At 37.2% G+C, this 18,713-nt stretch overlaps 2 protein-coding genes across 2 annotated transcripts; one reads left to right on the forward strand and one right to left on the reverse strand.

Annotated features, from left to right (window-relative positions):
- Window positions 1–2,835: 2,835 nt before the first annotated feature.
- On the forward strand, window positions 2,836–12,136 carry LOC111051046 (neurogenin-1). Its single transcript, XM_022337469.2, has 4 exons — window positions 2,836–2,982; window positions 8,058–8,601; window positions 10,345–10,477; window positions 11,501–12,136. Exons 1-4 carry the CDS (start codon window positions 2,935–2,937, stop codon window positions 11,760–11,762), a joined length of 987 nt encoding a protein of 328 aa, XP_022193161.2. The 5' UTR covers window positions 2,836–2,934; the 3' UTR covers window positions 11,763–12,136.
- Window positions 12,137–13,229: 1,093 nt separating this feature from the next.
- On the reverse strand, window positions 13,230–15,169 carry LOC120350914. Its single transcript, XM_039426210.1, has 2 exons — window positions 14,916–15,169; window positions 13,230–13,957 (listed from the first exon to the last, which is right to left on the reverse strand). Exons 1-2 carry the CDS (start codon window positions 15,029–15,031, stop codon window positions 13,681–13,683), a joined length of 393 nt encoding a protein of 130 aa, XP_039282144.1. The 5' UTR covers window positions 15,032–15,169; the 3' UTR covers window positions 13,230–13,680.
- Between the last annotated feature and the right edge of the window lie 3,544 nt (window positions 15,170–18,713).

Consider the following 18,713-nt stretch of genomic DNA (forward strand, 5'->3'; position numbering starts at 1 on the left):
CAGTAACTGACGAAATTGTTTGCTTTACAGACGCCAATTGCAACTTATTTCGTCTGTATTAAACTTTTATTTGACTAACAATTACTAGGCCTAATAAATAAACGTGGACTATCTTTTCTATGTATAGTACATAATTATTTTTATTTATAGACGATTGTCTGTGTAAGCCTGTCTTTATTTTTAAGGAAAAAACATTCCATCTCGTGCTTGATTAATATTACTAATAAATTTTATTGATAGACATCGGGTTGTGTAGGGTTATCTCCATTTCAGGAAAAAACATTCTATCTAATACTAGATTATTTTTAATCAGGGCGGGGTAGTATTTATCAATAAAAAGTAGTCTATGATGTCTATAGAATAGTCTATCTAATAGACCATCATATGCAAAAGAATTATATAGTTTACGTTTGTAATTTGTGAAATAAAAGTCCAGACGCCTATGCCTACATATCAGCATTTGCCATGAGCCGCTGTGGACCACCGGGTGGTGAAGCATCATCGAGAGTTGAGTTATCACTGCGTGAAGATGATAACGAAACATGTGACCGCAGTTGCAACATAGCCGTCGCAGCAACCCCTTACAGCTCCTCACTTGCTGTTTCCAGCTGGAATATACTCGAACGCATCAGCTAATTATATTGTTAAAATATCTAACAATTCAAGCGACTTCACTCCTGCGTGATGCACTCTAGTTTGTGATGTGATTCAGTCTCAAAGAGGTGCCGATACAAAAGAAGTTAGCGGATTTTGTGGTCAAACAGTTTGTGATAACGCCATCATCCTTATCAGATTGTTGTGACTAAGTACGGTTGCAGAAAATGGATTGGAGCTGCTTCAACTGGTTGATAGTAAGTAATGGGCTATTTCCAAATAATGATATGTGTAGTCCAGTCATTATAATTTCGAGGTGATGAGCATTCGCCCATTTTTTTCTAAAAAAAAAAACAACCCTCAAAACAATATGCAATCGGCCATATTGCTAATTCCTGGTAAGATGCTGCAATGCATATTGGGATCGTGTATAGACCTCTTTCTTGACTTACGTTGCGGAACATTCAAACACCTGTCAGTAGAGTGAGGAGTGTTTTTCTTCCCTCTATTTCTTATATGGAAGGCGGCAAAATACATTTACGCACAGATAAGAGCTAAGCAATCCTCAAAGAGAAATTGTTTCAGTCTGCTCATGGAATTTGCCATCTGGAGTACAGATGATAGTCTGCATCCTTCCACCTTGGGTGAGTGTAGCTTATCGTTATCACACACCGCCTTAGCGTAGCTTTTGGAATACGTTTTCGGAAGACATAGCCCTCGTGTCTTCTAATGCTACATCTACGCAAAATACATTTACGCACAGATAAGAGCTAAGCAGTCCTCAAAGAGAAATTGTTCCAGTCTGCTCATGGAATTTGCCATCTGGAGTACAGATGATAGTCTGCATCCTTCCACCTTGGGTGAGTGTAGCTTATCGTTATCACACACCGCCTTAGCGTAGCTTTTGGAATACGTTTTCGGAAGACATAGCCCTCGTGTCTTCTAATGCTACATCTACGCTACGCCGGTTTGAATATGGACATATTGATTAACATTAGGAGATAAGTCGGCTACGTCTTTTAAAAGATACATTTCAAACGGCGGTGTGAAATCAACTTTACTATAGAGGAGAGATGTCTCTCAGCACCCCTAATGACCCTCCCCAACCTCTTAACATACTCTAATACCAACACTCCCCGACCCATTCACCTTACACGAGTAAACTACAAATTCCAATAGATTTGAATATAACTTTCAATCGTATTGAAACTATACTGACTACGGTTATATCCTACTTTATCGTCGGAGTTCTGGATAACATAACTACGATATTCGGAATTTGAACGATTGAAATTGATCAATTGAAGCGAAAAAGGTGACTGAATACATCATCCAGCCATTGTTATGCTCTGTCCAGACTGCGATGAGCGCTGGAAGATTAAGTCGACCCTCGCTCCTCTACGCGCTGGCACACACGCTCGGCCTACCTGCGCCATTGATATACTATGTATACTACTTAGTATACAGGTAGACAGACCGTCCCTTACCTCATACACACAAAAGGAGACTGCACTTGTGTGTGTGAGTAGTAGGAGGGTCAGCTTAATCTTTCAGCGATCATCGCAGCCTGGACAAAGTATAGTTTTGTATCACTTCCTCTTATACTGGTAACGTATTTAATAATTATTGTATTAGTTTACTATCTGGCAGGATCGCTTCGCTCGCCTTATCTAGCCAGGGGCGGGGCTCCTCTCGCATTATCCGTCTAGCCAGGGGGCACCACTCATCCCTGGACCCCCTGCTGAATCATCATAAGCAGGCATAACTGATCTCATCAGTTATGAAACGTTCATATTTTGAAGACTCGCTTCGCTCGCCTGAATTTTTCATTTGAGCTTGCTTACTCCCATCGAAAAGTAAAAAGAAACTTTCAGCGGTTTGTAATCTGAATTATGTAGCGCAGGATTGCTGAAATCCTATTTTTATCAAAATGAATTACCTACATCGTTTGGTGACTTTTTTGTGGATTTTAGTCTATTCCTTTGAGATGAAATATTACCGATCATCCAACATTATCAACCTCCATGATAACGGAAGCCTGCTTTTTCTCAATTGAGAGAGGGATTTTTCCCTCCTATCTGATACGAATTACGATTGAAATTATTCGGTAATTATAAGAAAACGGTTGGAAGTCACTTAAATCTAAAACAAACACCTCATTACCGCTCAACTATTTCAAACAATACGTCGGCTTTTGATGGCGATGTTTGATCAGGTGCATGCTATTAGATACTTTTCAATGAACGCATTCGTACGCGACGACGAATCTAGTGAAGCGATCACAACAGTGGTGAGAGGTTCGAACCCTGTACGGTATCGGTTATAACATCACACATCGACATGAGTTTTGTCAAAGAAGAACTCGAAAGTAGCAATGTGGAAACTGAGGTAAGCACTGTGTTCATTAGACGGCTACTCTTATTCTATCATGCTATACTTTCAATTTAATTATAGAAAATATAACTAGTACCGCGGTAAGCCTACTCTTGTATTATTTTCAAATATAAAAACGACTAGTTTCGACATTATGTCATTCTCAAGTGTATGTTTTCCAAAAAAATATAACAATAAGGTGCTAGTTATCTTCTATAAACATTCAGTAGGCCTAGCCCTATTAAAATACTTCATTTTTGACTAGCAGGTAACCCATGCTCCGCAGAGGTCTGATTAAAACCTTGACCTACTGGAATCTTGAAGAATTTGATATAGGCCTATAACAATCCTCGATAAATTGAGAATCTATAATCTATATGAAAAATTTCAAGTTAATTAGTCCAGTAGTTCAAACAAGATGATGCGTCTTTCGTGAATTTCCTATCCCGTACGTGTATAAACCAATTCTTCCCTTTATTATAGCATAGATTTAATTTTTCCGTGCGATCTTCATGTCTGTTAATAGAAGTGGTTGGTTCTAGCAATGCAACGGTTCTTATTGATGATATTCTCTCATACCTTTGTTATCTAAAACCTATAGCCATAGAGAAATAATAGCGTAAGCTACGCTATTGTTTCTCTATGCTATAACTGAGTTTACTTTTTCTCAATTTGTTTTGTGCGTCTCAAATTTTCTTTTTTTTGTGCAACAGATTGATGTCTAATGTCTATAAGAGATGTTTCTCAGCATCGCAACGGTTTTTATTGATGAAACTCTCTGATGTCTTTGTTACCTATATAAAAATCTAACTGTGCTCACTTTTTAGAATTTCTTAAATTTGTTTGTAGAGAAATTGTGATGAAACCTCAGGTTTTTTAGAGAATACGTTTCACCTCTGTTGAATTTCAATTTTTCCAGTTAATAAAAAAAGTATATTCGTATGGCTTTTGTTGGTGGGGAGTCCCTTGCGGGAAGGTCCCACCGCCTGAATATATAATTTAAGCCGTCAATGGGCCTCACGACTGTCATACTTCAGCCGGGACCGACAGTTAACGTGCCCATCCGATAACACGAGAGTGATCTGGTTAAAAAGTTGATAATAATTCCATTTCTAATTCATTAGATACTGTATTCTTATTGTTCAACTTATAACTCCAATAATATTAGACTAGTGACTAGGGATATCTCTAACTCACTCATATGGAATAATTATTGTTTATTTTATTTATTTATAATTTTTATTGTTTATGACGGGACGGATTCAAGGATCCAAAGGTTCAAAGAACCCCACACGTCAACCGAAGCTTGTTGTGTTCCCAAGTAGTAAGTTAGTTAGGCAAACCAATACCTGTGTCCTTTAAATGAACCAGGAGTTTTTCCCCATACTAACATCCCATTCATCACCTTGTTGCTTGCCGAAATCCAGTGTGTTATGCTTCGCAGTCTCTTCAAACTGATTAGTCCTCGTGACCTACGTGAGTTCCACTCCTGGCGTTTTTTGTAGGTCCTTCCGCTGAGAGAGGGGACGCCAAAGTGCCTCTAGGGAGCCCGGCCACCCTCGACTCAGCCTCTTGACCCACATTTGTGCCTAGAGTTTCACCCATCTCTGGTCTCTTGGGTTTTTCTTTTTGCCCCTCCGAAACTTCGCAGGGTCGAAAGCTTCACCTCTCCCAAGAAGTTTTACCTGAATGGCCGCCCTTCTTTGATCAGTGGTGAGTTTTGGCCTCTCCACCCACAAACTCGTGACCTACGTGAGTTCCGCTCCTGGCCTTTTTGTGGGTCCTTCCGCTGAGAGAGGGGACGCCAAACTGCCTCAAGGGAGCCCAGCCACCCTCGACTCAGCCTCTTGACCCACATTTGTGCCTGGAGTTTCACCCATCTCTGGCCTCTTGGGTTTTTCTTTTTGCCCCTCCGAAACTCTGCAGGGTTAAAAGCCTCCCCCCTCCCAAGAAGTGTTGCCTGAATGGCCGCCCTTCTTTGATCAGTGGTGGGTTTTGGCCTCTCCAACCACAAACTCGTAACCTACGTGAGTTCCACTCTTGGCCTTTTTGTGAGTCCTTCCGCTGAGAGAGGGGACGCCAAACTGCCTCTAGGGCGCCCGGCCACCTCGACTCAGCCTCTTGACCCACATTTGTGCCTGGAGTTTCACCCATCTCTGGCCTCTTGGGTTTTTCTTTTTGCCCCTCCGAAACTTCGCAGGGTTAAAAGCCTCCCCCCTCCCAAGAAGTGTTGCCTGAATGGCCGCCCTTCTTGATCAGTGGTGGGTTTTGGCCTCTCCACCCACAAACTCGTAACCTACGTGAGTTCCACTCTTGGCCTTTTTGTGAGTCCTTCCGCTGAGAGAGGGGACGCCAAACTGCCTCTAGGGCGCCCGGCCACCCTCGACTCAGCCTCTTGACCCACATTTGTGCCTGGAGTTTCACCCATCTCTGGCCTCTTGGGTTTTTCTTTTTGCCCCTCCGAAACTTCGCAGGGTTAAAAGCCTCCCCCCTCCCAAGAAGTGTTGCCTGAATGGCCGCCCTTCTTTGATCAGTGGTGGGTTTTGGCCTCTCCACCCACAAACTCGTAACCTACGTGAGTTCCACTCTTGGCCTTTTTGTGAGTCCTTCCGCTGAGAGAGGGGACGCCAAACTGCCTCTAGGGCGCCCGGCCACCTCGACTCAGCCTCTTGACCCACATTTGTGCCTGGAGTTTCACCCATCTCTGGCCTCTTGGGTTTTTCTTTTTGCCCCTCCGAAACTTCGCAGGGTTAAAAGCCTCCCCCCTCCCAGAAGTGTTGCCTGAATGGCCGCCCTTCTTGATCAGTGGTGGGTTTTGGCCTCTCCACCCACAAACTCGTAACCTACGTGAGTTCCACTCTTGGCCTTTTTGTGAGTCCTTCCGCTGAGAGAGGGGACGCCAAACTGCCTCTAGGGCGCCCGGCCACCCTCGACTCAGCCTCTTGACCCACATTTGTCCTGGAGTTTCACCCATCTCTGGTCTCTTGGGTTTTTCTTTTTGCCCCTCCGAAACTGCCCTGATGGGGCAGATCCGGTGGGTTTGAAGGCAATACAACATCTGGAGTTGCCTTCGGGTCCCTTTTAGTCGCCTGCTACGATAAGCAGGTATACAATTTCTTAGTCTTTTTTTGACAATTTATTAGTCTTTTTCATTCAAGCAGGAATACTGTGGGTGAATTCTGGTTTTCAATGCATTCTTGAGTACGATATTCGACTCAAAGCTCCCCCAACCCACAGGGGGCATGGAATAATTACTACTGTGGTTTCTCTCTATCAATTTTCTCCACACTGATATATAAAATTGAATTAAATATATTTTGATTGAGTGTACTTTGAAGATAAGTACAGAAGCTTTTATAAGAATTATTACATTATTACTGTAGCAATTAGTCAATAATAATATTTTTTAAGTAATTCATACTGTACTCTCAGTATATATTTAAATTTTACTCCTCCACTCATTACTTTTTTACCCTGTACTTGTCTACAAGTACAGAAACAAGAAACTAAACAGTACAAGAAACTATTACTTGGCTACGGTAGGTAGGCCTACTTTTTTTTCTTCTGCTTTCATTCTCTTCAGCACAAGCCACACTAATATGAAGCATTTTCTTATAATACCCTAGAATGTAGGTAGGTATGTCATTACATACGATAATTGAATATTGTATTATTTTGTAATTTTGTTTTTATTTTGTCTTGGAATAAATTAAATTTGAATTTTAGTTATCATTATGTATTCGTAAATCAGTTCTAGACATGGTAGGTACTGGACATTGAAAAAACTAAAATTCTAGACTTATAAATATTGGCTGTAATCCATTGAAGGCCATGAAAAATGTTTAAAACAATTTTCTAGGGTTGTTGGTAGAGTGCAGCCTAAACGAAATCTGAACAGCTCTTAGATATTTTTGTAATTCTTGGCTATTTGTATTTGATATATGTATTTTCTTTCATTATGTTTTGAATATGTATTTATTGTATGGCAAATGAATGATTTGATTTGATTTTGATTTGAATTCAGAATGTACCACATCATAGTAAGTGCAATCATACCATAATTTAATCCACCAGATGTCACATTTCGTTCAAACCTTCAAACCGTTCAAACAATTTTGAGTAGATAGCTTTCTATATTGTTATGAAGGTGATGGGGTAGGTTTGGTAGATATCTATAATGAATGAAAACAACTTGATATTGTCAAAACCACTCATTTGATTCTATTGAATATTGATAATTGTTATTATTGGATTGAGAGTTTCGGTTGTTAATAATGATTAATCATGTAGTGTAACACCCGAAACTAGTATCACAAATTTATTGTTCCAATAGATTGTTGGTCTTGACAACATCAAGTGGTTTTCATTAGATACTGTAGGCTATTACCATAGAGAAACAATAGCGTAAGTAGATATCCCATGGTATAGGGCGTTTATGTCGCAACTTTTACTGTTATCTCAAGCTGATAGTCCACGTAGCTCTTTCCTGTGAAGCCTTATGACGCTGGTAGTTTCTCATATTGTGCCGTTCATAAACTCTTACCCGGTCAAAACAGTAAAAATCGACAATAATCGGCTTGAGATAACAGTAAAAGTTGCGACATATACCATGGGATATCTACTTACGCTATTGTTTCTCTATGCTATTACTAGCTGCGGTTGTTACACCATTATCAATCACCATCATAATAACCAAAACTAGTAGCCTATCTCAGATTGTATCAATAAATTAGTGGTTTTGACATGCAATAAAATATCTCTGTTACAATTTCTAACCATATATCAAACAGGGCCCTATTGCATGATAAAATTCAAGCTTATATTTTTGTAATTTCCTATTCTAATAGCTAGCTGACTACTAGTATTATTAGTTTGTATTTTCTCATTCTAACAATTTGTCAAACAGGGTCCTGTTGCAGGAGAAAATACAATCCAAATTTTAATAATATTTATAATAATTTGTATAATATTTTTTAATAATTTTCTATTCTAATAACCAGCTGACTACTAATATTATTAGTTTGTATTTTCTCATGCAACAGGGCCCTGATTAGGTATGTGAAACTGATAGATTTCCAATTTGTTTGAAGGATTTGGTGCCTGCAGTGGAAAGAGAACTAATGTTGGACTGTGGTCCGGAGATTCCGTCCAGCCCCACCGAAAATGCTGACAGTGCAGAGATACAGAGCGAGCCATTATGCCTTACCACGCTGGAGCCTCCTCCCTACAACATGACCTGCGCACCACTTGACATGACCACTGTGAACTACGCCAACAGTTGCCAGCCTCCACCGCTAGTCAGCGCCACATCAACTCACGACAGCGCATGCGCAGTAGATTACAACGCATGCGCAGCAGATTATAACAGCGTACGCGCACCTACTGACCACAACGCATGCACAGCAAATTATGACAGCGCATGCGCACCTACTGACAACAGCGCATTCGCATCTACTTATGACATCTCATATGCACCTGCACCTACTCATGACAGGGCACCCGCACCTATTGACGATGGCACATACGCACCTACTGATGACAGCACATGTGTACCACCTCAAGGCACCACATGCGTGCCTACTCGCAAAGCAACCAGAAGCCAGTGGAGAGCGCGACAGACTCAATCAGATAAAGGCAAGTAAATCACTTAAATTCATCCTCAGCATCAAACTGAATAATATTCGATGAAGTATATTAGTAATATTAGAGAAATAATATCATAGTACCTTTTTTTCTCCCGATTTTTGTTATATAAACACTCATATAAAAGACAATAACTAGTTTTGGCTTTCAAACCATTTTCAAGTCTCTTTTTCTTTCGAGTAGCCCTATTGAATAATTTCATAGATTAAACTTTGACGTGTCACATACTGCAGGAGCGCTGCTTCCTTCTTGTAGTTCCATTATGAAGAATAAGGAAATAAAGAAAGAATAGGAAACTAACATTTTCTCCAAATATGTGTCTTCATAACCTGTGTGAGAACACTATATTCACAATGAAATAAGTTAAGACTTGGGCAAAATTATAACGTTCATTTTGCTAAATTGTGTGATATTTCAATTTTTTCATGCAAGCCCATGCTATGACAGAATATATTCGAATTGACAACTTTGCATCGATTGTGTTGTCAACATGGCACAATTTGGCAACACGGATATTTTTTCCGTGCTATAATGCATTGTTTGAATGGGAAGTGCTGATATTATTGAAAATGCTCACAGTTTAAATTTGATATCACTGTATAGTCTGTCCAAGCAGCCGTGAGCCCTGAAGGAATAAGCTGAACCTCGCTCCCCCACGCTCAGGCACACACGCCCTGCCTAACTGCGCTATTGGGTCTTCTAGGAATGAACGAAGAACAATTCAATTGAAACCAATAGAATGTCTGTGCTATTCCTTGTGCTGAGAAATTACATTTATCTAATTGTTAACTTTTCTCAATTTGTACTCTAATTACTGAAATCTACATATCATTCCTTTCAAAATGAGTCCAAACACGGTACATTTGTGACAACTCTAATAAGCTTTTGAAAAAGTATAATTTATTTATTATATTGCAACCTTTTGACTATAAAACTGTTTAAAGTTGTCACAATTGTACCGTGTTTGGACTCATTTTGAAAGGAATAATTTTTAGAGTTCAGTAATTGGGGTACAAATTAAGTAAAGTTGACAGTTGGAAAAATGTATTTCTTTAGCACAAGTAGGCGATTCATAGAAGAATCATTAGCGAGCAGGTATGCAGACCGTCGCTTTACTCACACACACAAACGCGGTCTGCGATTGGATGTGTGAGTAGTGGTGGGTCGGCCTAATCCTTCAGAGTTCACGTCTGCTTGGACAGACTATAGTGTTCATCATACAAAAAAACATCATGATGAAAATATGCTTGGACAAAAATACATGATACATCCCCATCCTCTATCCACACAGAAGAAACTCAATTATTATAATAAAAAACAACCACAATTATGTATAGTCGATGTTAGTATTGTAACTTTGTTTTATTATGTAATTTGTCTTCACGAATGTAAAATTTTTATTCTTGGTTTTGAACTCACAGCAGACGCTCAGGTATTTCCTTGCCGGCTATGCCAGCAAGAATAATTTATTTTTACTGTATTGTGAAAAATCTATTTGATTATATATTGTAACTTTCCTCAATTTGTAATGTTGATCTGGCAAATAAAGCTATTATCATTAATTGTTATGCAATAATAAAATGTGAAAATGTGTACCTGGATTTTTAGTTTAGTAAGACAGGAACAGCCAAGTTATTTATATTATAGGCTATTTATTATATTATTTATCACTGTAGTACATGAAGTTTGAATTTCCACCACAACCTAATACAATCTTGTATTTTTCCATTGCAGATTACAAGAAGACAGCATGTGACAGAGAGCGAACAAGAATGAGAGACATGAACATCGCGTTTGATGCTCTCAGAGATAAATTGCCGTTATGCAAGCCTCCTGGCAAAAAACTATCCAAGATTGAATCCCTCAGGTGAGAGTAGTAACAAAGAAATTAGAAATACTTTTATCCTTAAAAGAGAATATCCTATTCTTTACCTCTTTGGTAGAAACCTTACGATTCCCTTGATGAAACTGTTGAAATATGGGTAACAATGATTCAAACTAGTAATATTTGGCAGAGCCCGCTTGAGGGTGAAAACATAGTAAAGCGGAGAAGGAAGCTTCAAACTTGAGAGTGTACTAAAATAGGTCAGAAGCCTCAGATCATATCGCTCCACTATGTGCGCCCCCATTTAAATACATGCATTACATTCATCACTCTCAAGTTTGAAGCTACCTTCGCCACTCTACTAAGTTTTCTACCCAAGGGATCCGAAGCTCTTCTCTTGACTTATCAGTGTTTTGAGATATCAGTGCTATCTCTCTATTTTTGACTTTGTTGTGCATTCTATTGAAGTAACACTAAAATGAATTTGAATTTTATCACGTAGACAACCGCTCCCGTAGCATAAGAATATATCCAATAGTATAGGGCGTGTATGTTCCAATTTCACTGTTAATTCAAGCCGATAATCCTAGTATTTCTTTTTTGTGAAGCTATGTGACGCTAGTAGTCTCACATATGTGCCGCTCTCACACTCTCATCCGGCCAAAACAGTGTAGTAGACAGTAGTCGGCTTGAGTTAACATGAAATCGGCTTAAAAATTGGACCATAAACTACCTATATCATGGGATATCTTCTTATGCTATCTTTTCTCTATGATACTAGACAGTATTCGACAGAAATCGTCTTGAGTTAGCACAAAATCTGCTTGAAATTTTGAACATAAACTACCCATAACATGGGATATCTTGATAATGGCGTCATATAGCCGAAACATGTTGTGAGTAAACAATTTTAAAAAGTGTACTTAGATTTCTATTTTTATCTATATTTGTGCTATCTTTTCTCTATGGTTTATAGCTCTCGGACACTTGGCTTGAACTTCAACTTTTGCTAGCATCTTCCTTATTAGATATTGTATCAATGTTTGAATGTTCTTTATTTCACAGGATGGCGATACGTTACATCAACCACCTACAAGGGTTGCTTGAATTTGGCAACGAATACGACGACCGTTTCCTGCCTTGTGAGCATTCCTCCCCCGAAGGCCGCGACGACCTCACACCCCCGCCGCCCACCCAATGGGCCCCCTCTGCCCCCCTCTACTACTACCAGAGTCCGCTCACCATTTCCCCAACAGCATCTATACCACCATTCAGCAGTTACACTGTTCCCTATACACCATATCACACCACTGCTTACAACCATTGAACAATGCATAATTCATTCAATTTTGTGTTATTACATTGTGATGTTTTATTTCTAGTATAGAAGGCCTAAAAGAAAAAAAGTATGTAAAGGATTAAAATGTGTTTATTGTAATGTTTTATTTCTAATATAGAAGCCTACAAGATAAAAAATTGTGTGTAGGCTAAAAGAAAAAAAAATGTGTTTATTGAAATGTTTTCTTTCCAGTATAGTAGGCCTACAAGAAAAAAAAACGTGTTCCCTTTTATAAAAGTTAATATGTTAGAACCAACCTTTTAATTTTGATCAGGGTTTTCTTATATTTCAAATTACTCACCCTCTGCATTCAGACTGCAACCATTGCCTTTGCCTAACCTTTGGGGTCTCTCAATTTAATTTTAATTCATGATTTTTAAAAAATCTATATTGTTTAATTTCTTTTTTAATTAAATTAGATTGATTTTTATTTTAGCCTAGCTTTATATTGTTTTGTATTTAATGGCAATTATATCTATCATTTATGTTTCATATTATTTATTATTTTGTCTTGAAGGAGATTGATGATTGAAAGAAATGTTTAGTGAGTGAATGAAAAGGACTAATGAATGAAGTATTGCAAACCATATGAATATTATTTTTTGCTTATTCGAAATTGACTGACGATTGGAATGAACTACCATATGAATATTATTTATTTGTAAGAATTTCGAAATGAATTGACCATTGAAATGTATTACCATATAAATATTATATTTTTGGAAGTTATTCGATATCTTTCCATAAAAAAAGCTGGCATATTATGTGCCTTAAAAAGTAAATCAAGTTGTGTTTTGAATGTGAAATATTTATTTAGATTCTAATAAAAGTTCTAAAAAGATTAAATATTGTTTCCAATTTATTTTCCGGATTAATAATATAGTATAATAATAAGTATAGTTATGTGCCATGTGTAAATAGAATGCAGAGTTGCAGACTGCTGCAGATTAAGAGAAACTAGTTCTCTTCTCTGGCAAACTATCAATTATTATTATTAAATGAAAATCCAAATTAAAAGCTGTAATTCACCCCGAAGACTTCTGCTACTGCAAATATTGACAACAGGATAAACAGCTAGATGGAAATTCGATGAGCGCTACTATTCAAAAATTATTTGTCTAGTATTATTTGTCTAGTATTTTTGAATAGTGGCGCTCATCGAATTTCCATCTATAGCTGTTTACCCTGTTGTCAATATATGCTGTAGCAGAAGTCTTCGGGGTGAATTACAGTATTTAATTTGGATTTATGTTTAATAATAATTAATTCATTAGCATTTGAATAATTGCAATATCACAGTAAATTCCATTTGTAGGCAAACTATCAACTCTTATATATACCCAAAGCCAAGTATTAGTACTGTATCTAGTATAATGATCAAGAATCATGAATAGCTTGAATAGAGTATTTTCGAATAGCGTTTACAATGGAAGGTGATAATAGAAGTCACAAAAATTTAACTTATAACAGATTTAATAGTTTTGAACAATACATAACAAAAAACAAATCTTGATTAAAAAACATGTTTGGATAGTAGAAAATTAGTTATGTGAAAACGGAATGAAGAAAACAACGCTTCAAGAATTGATAGGAATACAAGCGGACTTTCTAAGGAGATTCAATTAAAAACTGTTGGTTCAAATTTGTGCTTGTAGTGTTCCGTAACTGTAGCAGCATACTGAGGTGAAATTTCAGTGTACGTGGAATGACTAGCATTAATCATTATTAATAATAGTATATCAACTTAATCAATACTCCAGAACGAAACTCACTTCTGGGTTTTTCCATTTTCAAATAACAAAAACTTAGATTTGTGGAAATTTTTCAGTTTTTGCCAGTGCTCTCTAAACTCAAATATAATAGCCATTGATATTCCAATAATGAGAAGAAATAAAATACAAGAGGTTCATGAAGATTTCAGATGAGTTTCACTGTCGTTACTTGCGGGCTTCTTTGAAATGGGGCACTCCATTATTGTGTTGCCATCTTCATCTGTTTTTTCCACACAGTTGACGCAATTGAACGGGACTTTGGTAACCTTTTTACCATCCTTGTCTGTTACTTGCCATGGATTCCAAAACCTCAGGATGAAAGGCTGGAGAATGCGCCAAACGATAAGCAGGAATGGTATCATGAAGCATGGAACACACACCATCTTTAATTCGGCCGACAATAGTTGTGTTCTGAAAAAAAAACAAACAAATTTAATCTATTTATTACAATAATTATAAGTAAATCTAGTCTGGGCTGATAGAAAGTTTTGAGTTCTTCAAAAATTACTCTATGACTTTTATAATGCATACAAATTTATGAAACAATGTACAGAGCTTGTTTGGGGGTTGTTTTAAAGGAAAACATTTCAGGTTTTTATTAGGACATTTTTATAGGGCAAAATTGCGTCATACTAAGTGCAAATGGTGGTTGAATAGAAAATGGCTTTTACAATGGAACAAGCGTGCTTGGATTTTATTTCTATATTGAATGAAGATAATGTTTTAGCACATTCGAGTCTAGTGGAGGCAGCAATTTACAATGTAACTAAACTACTAAAGCCACTGTTTGTTATTGCGCAATTTTATACTTTCAAACAAGGTGTTTCTATTTGTGACAACATTAAATACAGTTCTATAAAATATATATAAAACGTTTTTTGAATATTTTTTTAAATGAATCATCTAACTTTTGAAACACTGTATAGTTAAATTCAACATGTAGAAAACTTAAAACAGGCTAGAGAACTGTGATGTCACACGTCAGGGTCATTAAGATTGCACAATTTAAAATCAATGTGAAGGCTTGTTAATTGGATAGTTGGCTAAGATGGACTTTAAACAATAATATTAATGTCACTGTAATATGAATCCAGTGAAACAACTATACTAACTAAATGCGAATGAATGCAATTTGTATATTATGATTTATATTAGATAGATACAGGATATGCATTAGAATTAATATTATATTTTTTGTTTAATGTACAACAATGGAATGATTATATCAAGGTTGAGCATTTACTGGAGTTAACAATGTCTTAAATTAATCAGTGGAATAATAAATAATATTAAATTCAATAACAGTTATAACTAATTTCAAAAATTGTAACAGTAGACAATATATTACTTGATAAAAAAATAAAATTACCTGTAAAAAGATTGTGAACACAATTTAACCTCAAATTCACTTGCTTGCTTCCTTCTTCCTTGGTTTTCACTTGTCAAACAATCATTGATTTCAGCAGAGTCAGCTGACAAACTCATGTAAGCTTGTGGATCAGCTGATACTGATAATTTCAGTTCCTGTTTTCCAGTGAATTGATAAAACTATCATTACAAATAAAACTCTATTCGGCTAACAAAATATAATTGTTGATTTTGATTGATTGACTTTTTGCAAGAAATATATTCAATACGGTATATAACTGTACACTCATGAAAAGTTTAGATGGCATTGATAATATATCACGGTGTACCTGATTTCTTCGATCTTCAAATAATTTTGATCGTTCGATCGTTGGACCGAACGACACATCTCTAATCGTTGCACCTTGGCGCCATGCATCACAGCCAGCAGTTATTGTGTGTCTAGGTTAACATTTACTGGATTTTCATCAATTTCAGGTATCAAATCGTTTTAATTACTTAATTCATTTCTATTTAAGTTATTATTTCAAAAGTAATCAATTATCATTAGTTAGCCAATTGGGGTATTGTCTACCCCACATTGATGGTTTTGCTAGTCACCGGTCATTAAACAGTTTCAATTTTATTGGCTTATTCGTATTTCGTATCATAAAAACATACCTTATCATACCTAAAGTATATAATTCATATATCATCAAGTAATATTCTTATTTAAACTGAGTTTCTTGACATTATTATTTACTGTGGTTTCTCATTCAACTTTGTAGGTTATGTTTGCAGTGTAGATATTTTTATAAAAACAAATATTAGACTGGATGAAATTTCTCAACACAATACCAGTAACTAGATTTCTAGGTGTGTAAGAAATTCACCTCTTGCATATTGCTCTCATAGTTTTATTATGATTTGCTTCAACCATGTTAATAGGTCTTTAAAACGCTCATGAAAATGTTTTATTTGATTTTTTCACAGGGCCTAAAGTTTTAATATTTTACTTTTGCCTGTATTCATAATATTAGCAATTCAAATGGCTCATTCCAATGCAATTTTGTCTGTGACCAGTGTATGTACCGGATAGACATTGTCGTTTATTAAAATCACAGAAGATCAAACATTTACACTTATCTCAAAATGGCCGTTTAAAGAGACCGAAAAATCTTACAATCCCGTCCTTATTCAAAGAATAGAGAGAGATGTTTATTAGTTTCTCTCAAAGCACTCTCTTGAACATTTTTTCATCCAGCTCTCGCACCTGCAGTGAAAGTCCCAATGCGTACATTGAAAAATGTTCAATGTACGCATTGGGTAGCAAGTGTACAGCTTAGCCAATTTAGAGTAGGGATGGTCAATAATGTCTTGCCTCCTAGTTAAGTAGTAGTGGATCCGGCCTCTTGCTTGGAGTGTGTGCAGTTGGTTTTTCAGAAGCATAAGGGAGCTCGGCACATACCGATATTGACTGAAGACAGTGAGTATTCCTAGCTTCATGGAGTTGTGTTGTCAGCAAAAAGCAGGGCTTTTCTATCTTTATTCAGGTCATTTATAAAAATGAGGAACTTAACAGCAGAGAGCCGAGAATTGATCCCTGCGGCACTCCATACTTAACCTAGAGCTCTCGTGATTTAGCACCGTTTAATATTACAACCTGCTTATGCCGTAAAAGGTACTCCTTCAATGTTTCCATGGTTACACCTCCAATATCATATTTCATGAGCTTCCCTAGTAAAATATTATTAGATACGCAATAGAATGCCTTGGTGAAGTCACAGAGGGTCATGGCAGTTTACTGTTTCTTCTCCATTGCCTTAAGTATGGATTCCTTCAAGCGTTGGACAGCATCAGTAGTCGACCTGGCACGGTGAAAACCAAATTGATCCTCTGTAAAGATTGAATTCTCAAAATAAGCTGAAAATTGAATGAACATCACAGACTCCATAATCTTGCAAAAACAGAAATCAGAAATATAGGTTGGTAATCTGACAACTCTTTAGTATCACCCTTTTTGAAAATTGGCACTGTTCTTGAAATCTTTCTTAGATCAGGAAAGAAACGTTGTTCAAGATAGCTGTAGATTAGTCTGCTAAGTGGTGAGGCTATTGAAGAGATGTCTCTTCTAATGAATCTTCATTAGAAGAGTAGACATGCCATAGACATCAGGACTTCTCGAGCACTTGTAGACATTTACAATATCTACCTAGTCTATAGGTGTTACTCCATCCGTCAAATACACGGTTCTTCAATGTCACTGTCAAGTAAAAGCAACTACGATTTGTGTAACAGTGAACAAAAAAAAATGTTGAAATCACTTGACTTGCATTTTTAGGTAGAGCCGACTATTTCTTTGTCACTATTTCTTAATAGTAGATGGCAGAATCAGTATATGGTTCTCAGTATAATCAATATTCAGTAATCAGTATTCTCAGTAACCTATATGATATCAGCAGATAATGGCAGAATCACTAAGGCTTTAATATTCCTCTATCGAGATCAAAACGACCTACTGTGAATATAGAAAGAAGAATAGGTTGAAAAAGAAAGTTCAAAATTCATTGGCCAACTCAGCTGTGACAATGAATTTTGAACTTTCTTTTTCAACCTATTCTTCTTTCTATATTCACAGTAGGTCGTTTTGATCTCGATAGTGGAAAATAACTATCAAATAGAGAATTGTATTTCTCAAAGAACTGCACGAAAGCCAAACCAGGCTCACTGTCCACAATAATTGAACTCCGATTTACCCTTTCCAGTGCACCAGTAAGTAATGGAATGTTGCACTCGTAGAAGTGTACCTTGCACACCAATCAGAGACATATTTAACAACCTCTTCAAACAGACCAGAAATGTCCGTCACAAGGGCTTGATGATCGGCCTCAACTGGATCCACTACTTCCACACTATAGTCCCAAGAGTTCAAATTGGTAAAATCTGTGTCTAGAAATGCTTCTTGATGGTTCTCTGTTGTCAATAAACAGGCCAAAAGTTTTAAATGAAATGGTAAACCGCTTTTCACTTACACTGCATTTTTCTAAATGAATATTGTAGTCACCTTACATAATAATATAGGGCCTAATGTCCAAAATTATTGAGGAAATTGAGACACTCCTTCAACATATCAACAAAACAATATTGATGTCACAATTTGGGGGCCAAGCAACTGCTGACACTTCAAGTATGGAGTCAATGCAAAAAATGTTCAGGTCAATTGGCTGAGCATCCAAACCCGTCTACCTTTCCCCCATATATAGCGGTACCACCACCAATCAAAGCATTTCTACAGTATGAATCAACTATAGTCAGATTACCAATATTTTGATGATATCCAATTTCATCAGCCTTCAGCCAATGTTCATCATCATCATCATCAACCACGGCTCTACAATCCAAAACGGATCTTGGCCTCCTCCAGCAATCCCCTCCATTCTACTCTGTCCATGGCAGCTCGTCTCCAGTTTCTTACACCAAGCCTCCTTGCATCTTCAGTGACTGAGTCCATCCATCTCAGTCTTGGTCGACCAGGCTTCTTCCTTCCATGTTGTAATTCATGATTCTTTTAGCCGGATATGAGTCATCAGCTCTTTCAACATGGTCTGCCCACCTAAGTCTCCCTACTCTGATAATAGCCAGTGCATTGGTGTGGCCGTACATATCATACAGATCCCTATTCTTTCTTCTGTGCCACACTCCATCAATTTGCACACCACCAAAATTCGGCGTAGAATCTTTCGTTCGAAAATGTTGATCATATTCTCATCCAGTTTTGTTAGGGTCCATGCCTCATTGGCTTAGGTCAGCACAGGCAGAA

The sequence above is a fragment of the Nilaparvata lugens genome, chromosome 4 (assembly GCF_014356525.2).
Source record: "Nilaparvata lugens isolate BPH chromosome 4, ASM1435652v1, whole genome shotgun sequence".
Classification (NCBI taxonomy): Eukaryota; Metazoa; Arthropoda; class Insecta; order Hemiptera; family Delphacidae; genus Nilaparvata; species Nilaparvata lugens.

Excerpts from the sequence above, each read along its gene's own strand:
- LOC111051046 (XM_022337469.2), top strand. The coding sequence starts at position 2,935 with ATGAGTTTTGTCAAAGAAGAACTCGAAAGTAGCAATGTGGAAACTGAG. Across the intron at positions 2,983-8,057 it reads GTAGCAATGTGGAAACTGAG|GATTTGGTGCCTGCAGTGGA; the intron begins GTAAGCACTGTG and ends ATTTGTTTGAAG. Across the intron at positions 8,602-10,344 it reads ACAGACTCAATCAGATAAAG|ATTACAAGAAGACAGCATGT; the intron begins GCAAGTAAATCA and ends TTTCCATTGCAG.
- LOC120350914 (XM_039426210.1), bottom strand. The coding sequence starts at position 15,031 with ATGAGTTTGTCAGCTGACTCTGCTGAAATCAATGATTGTTTGACAAGT. Across the intron at positions 13,958-14,915 it reads TGTTCACAATCTTTTTACAG|AACACAACTATTGTCGGCCG; the intron begins GTAATTTTATTT and ends TTTTTTTTTCAG.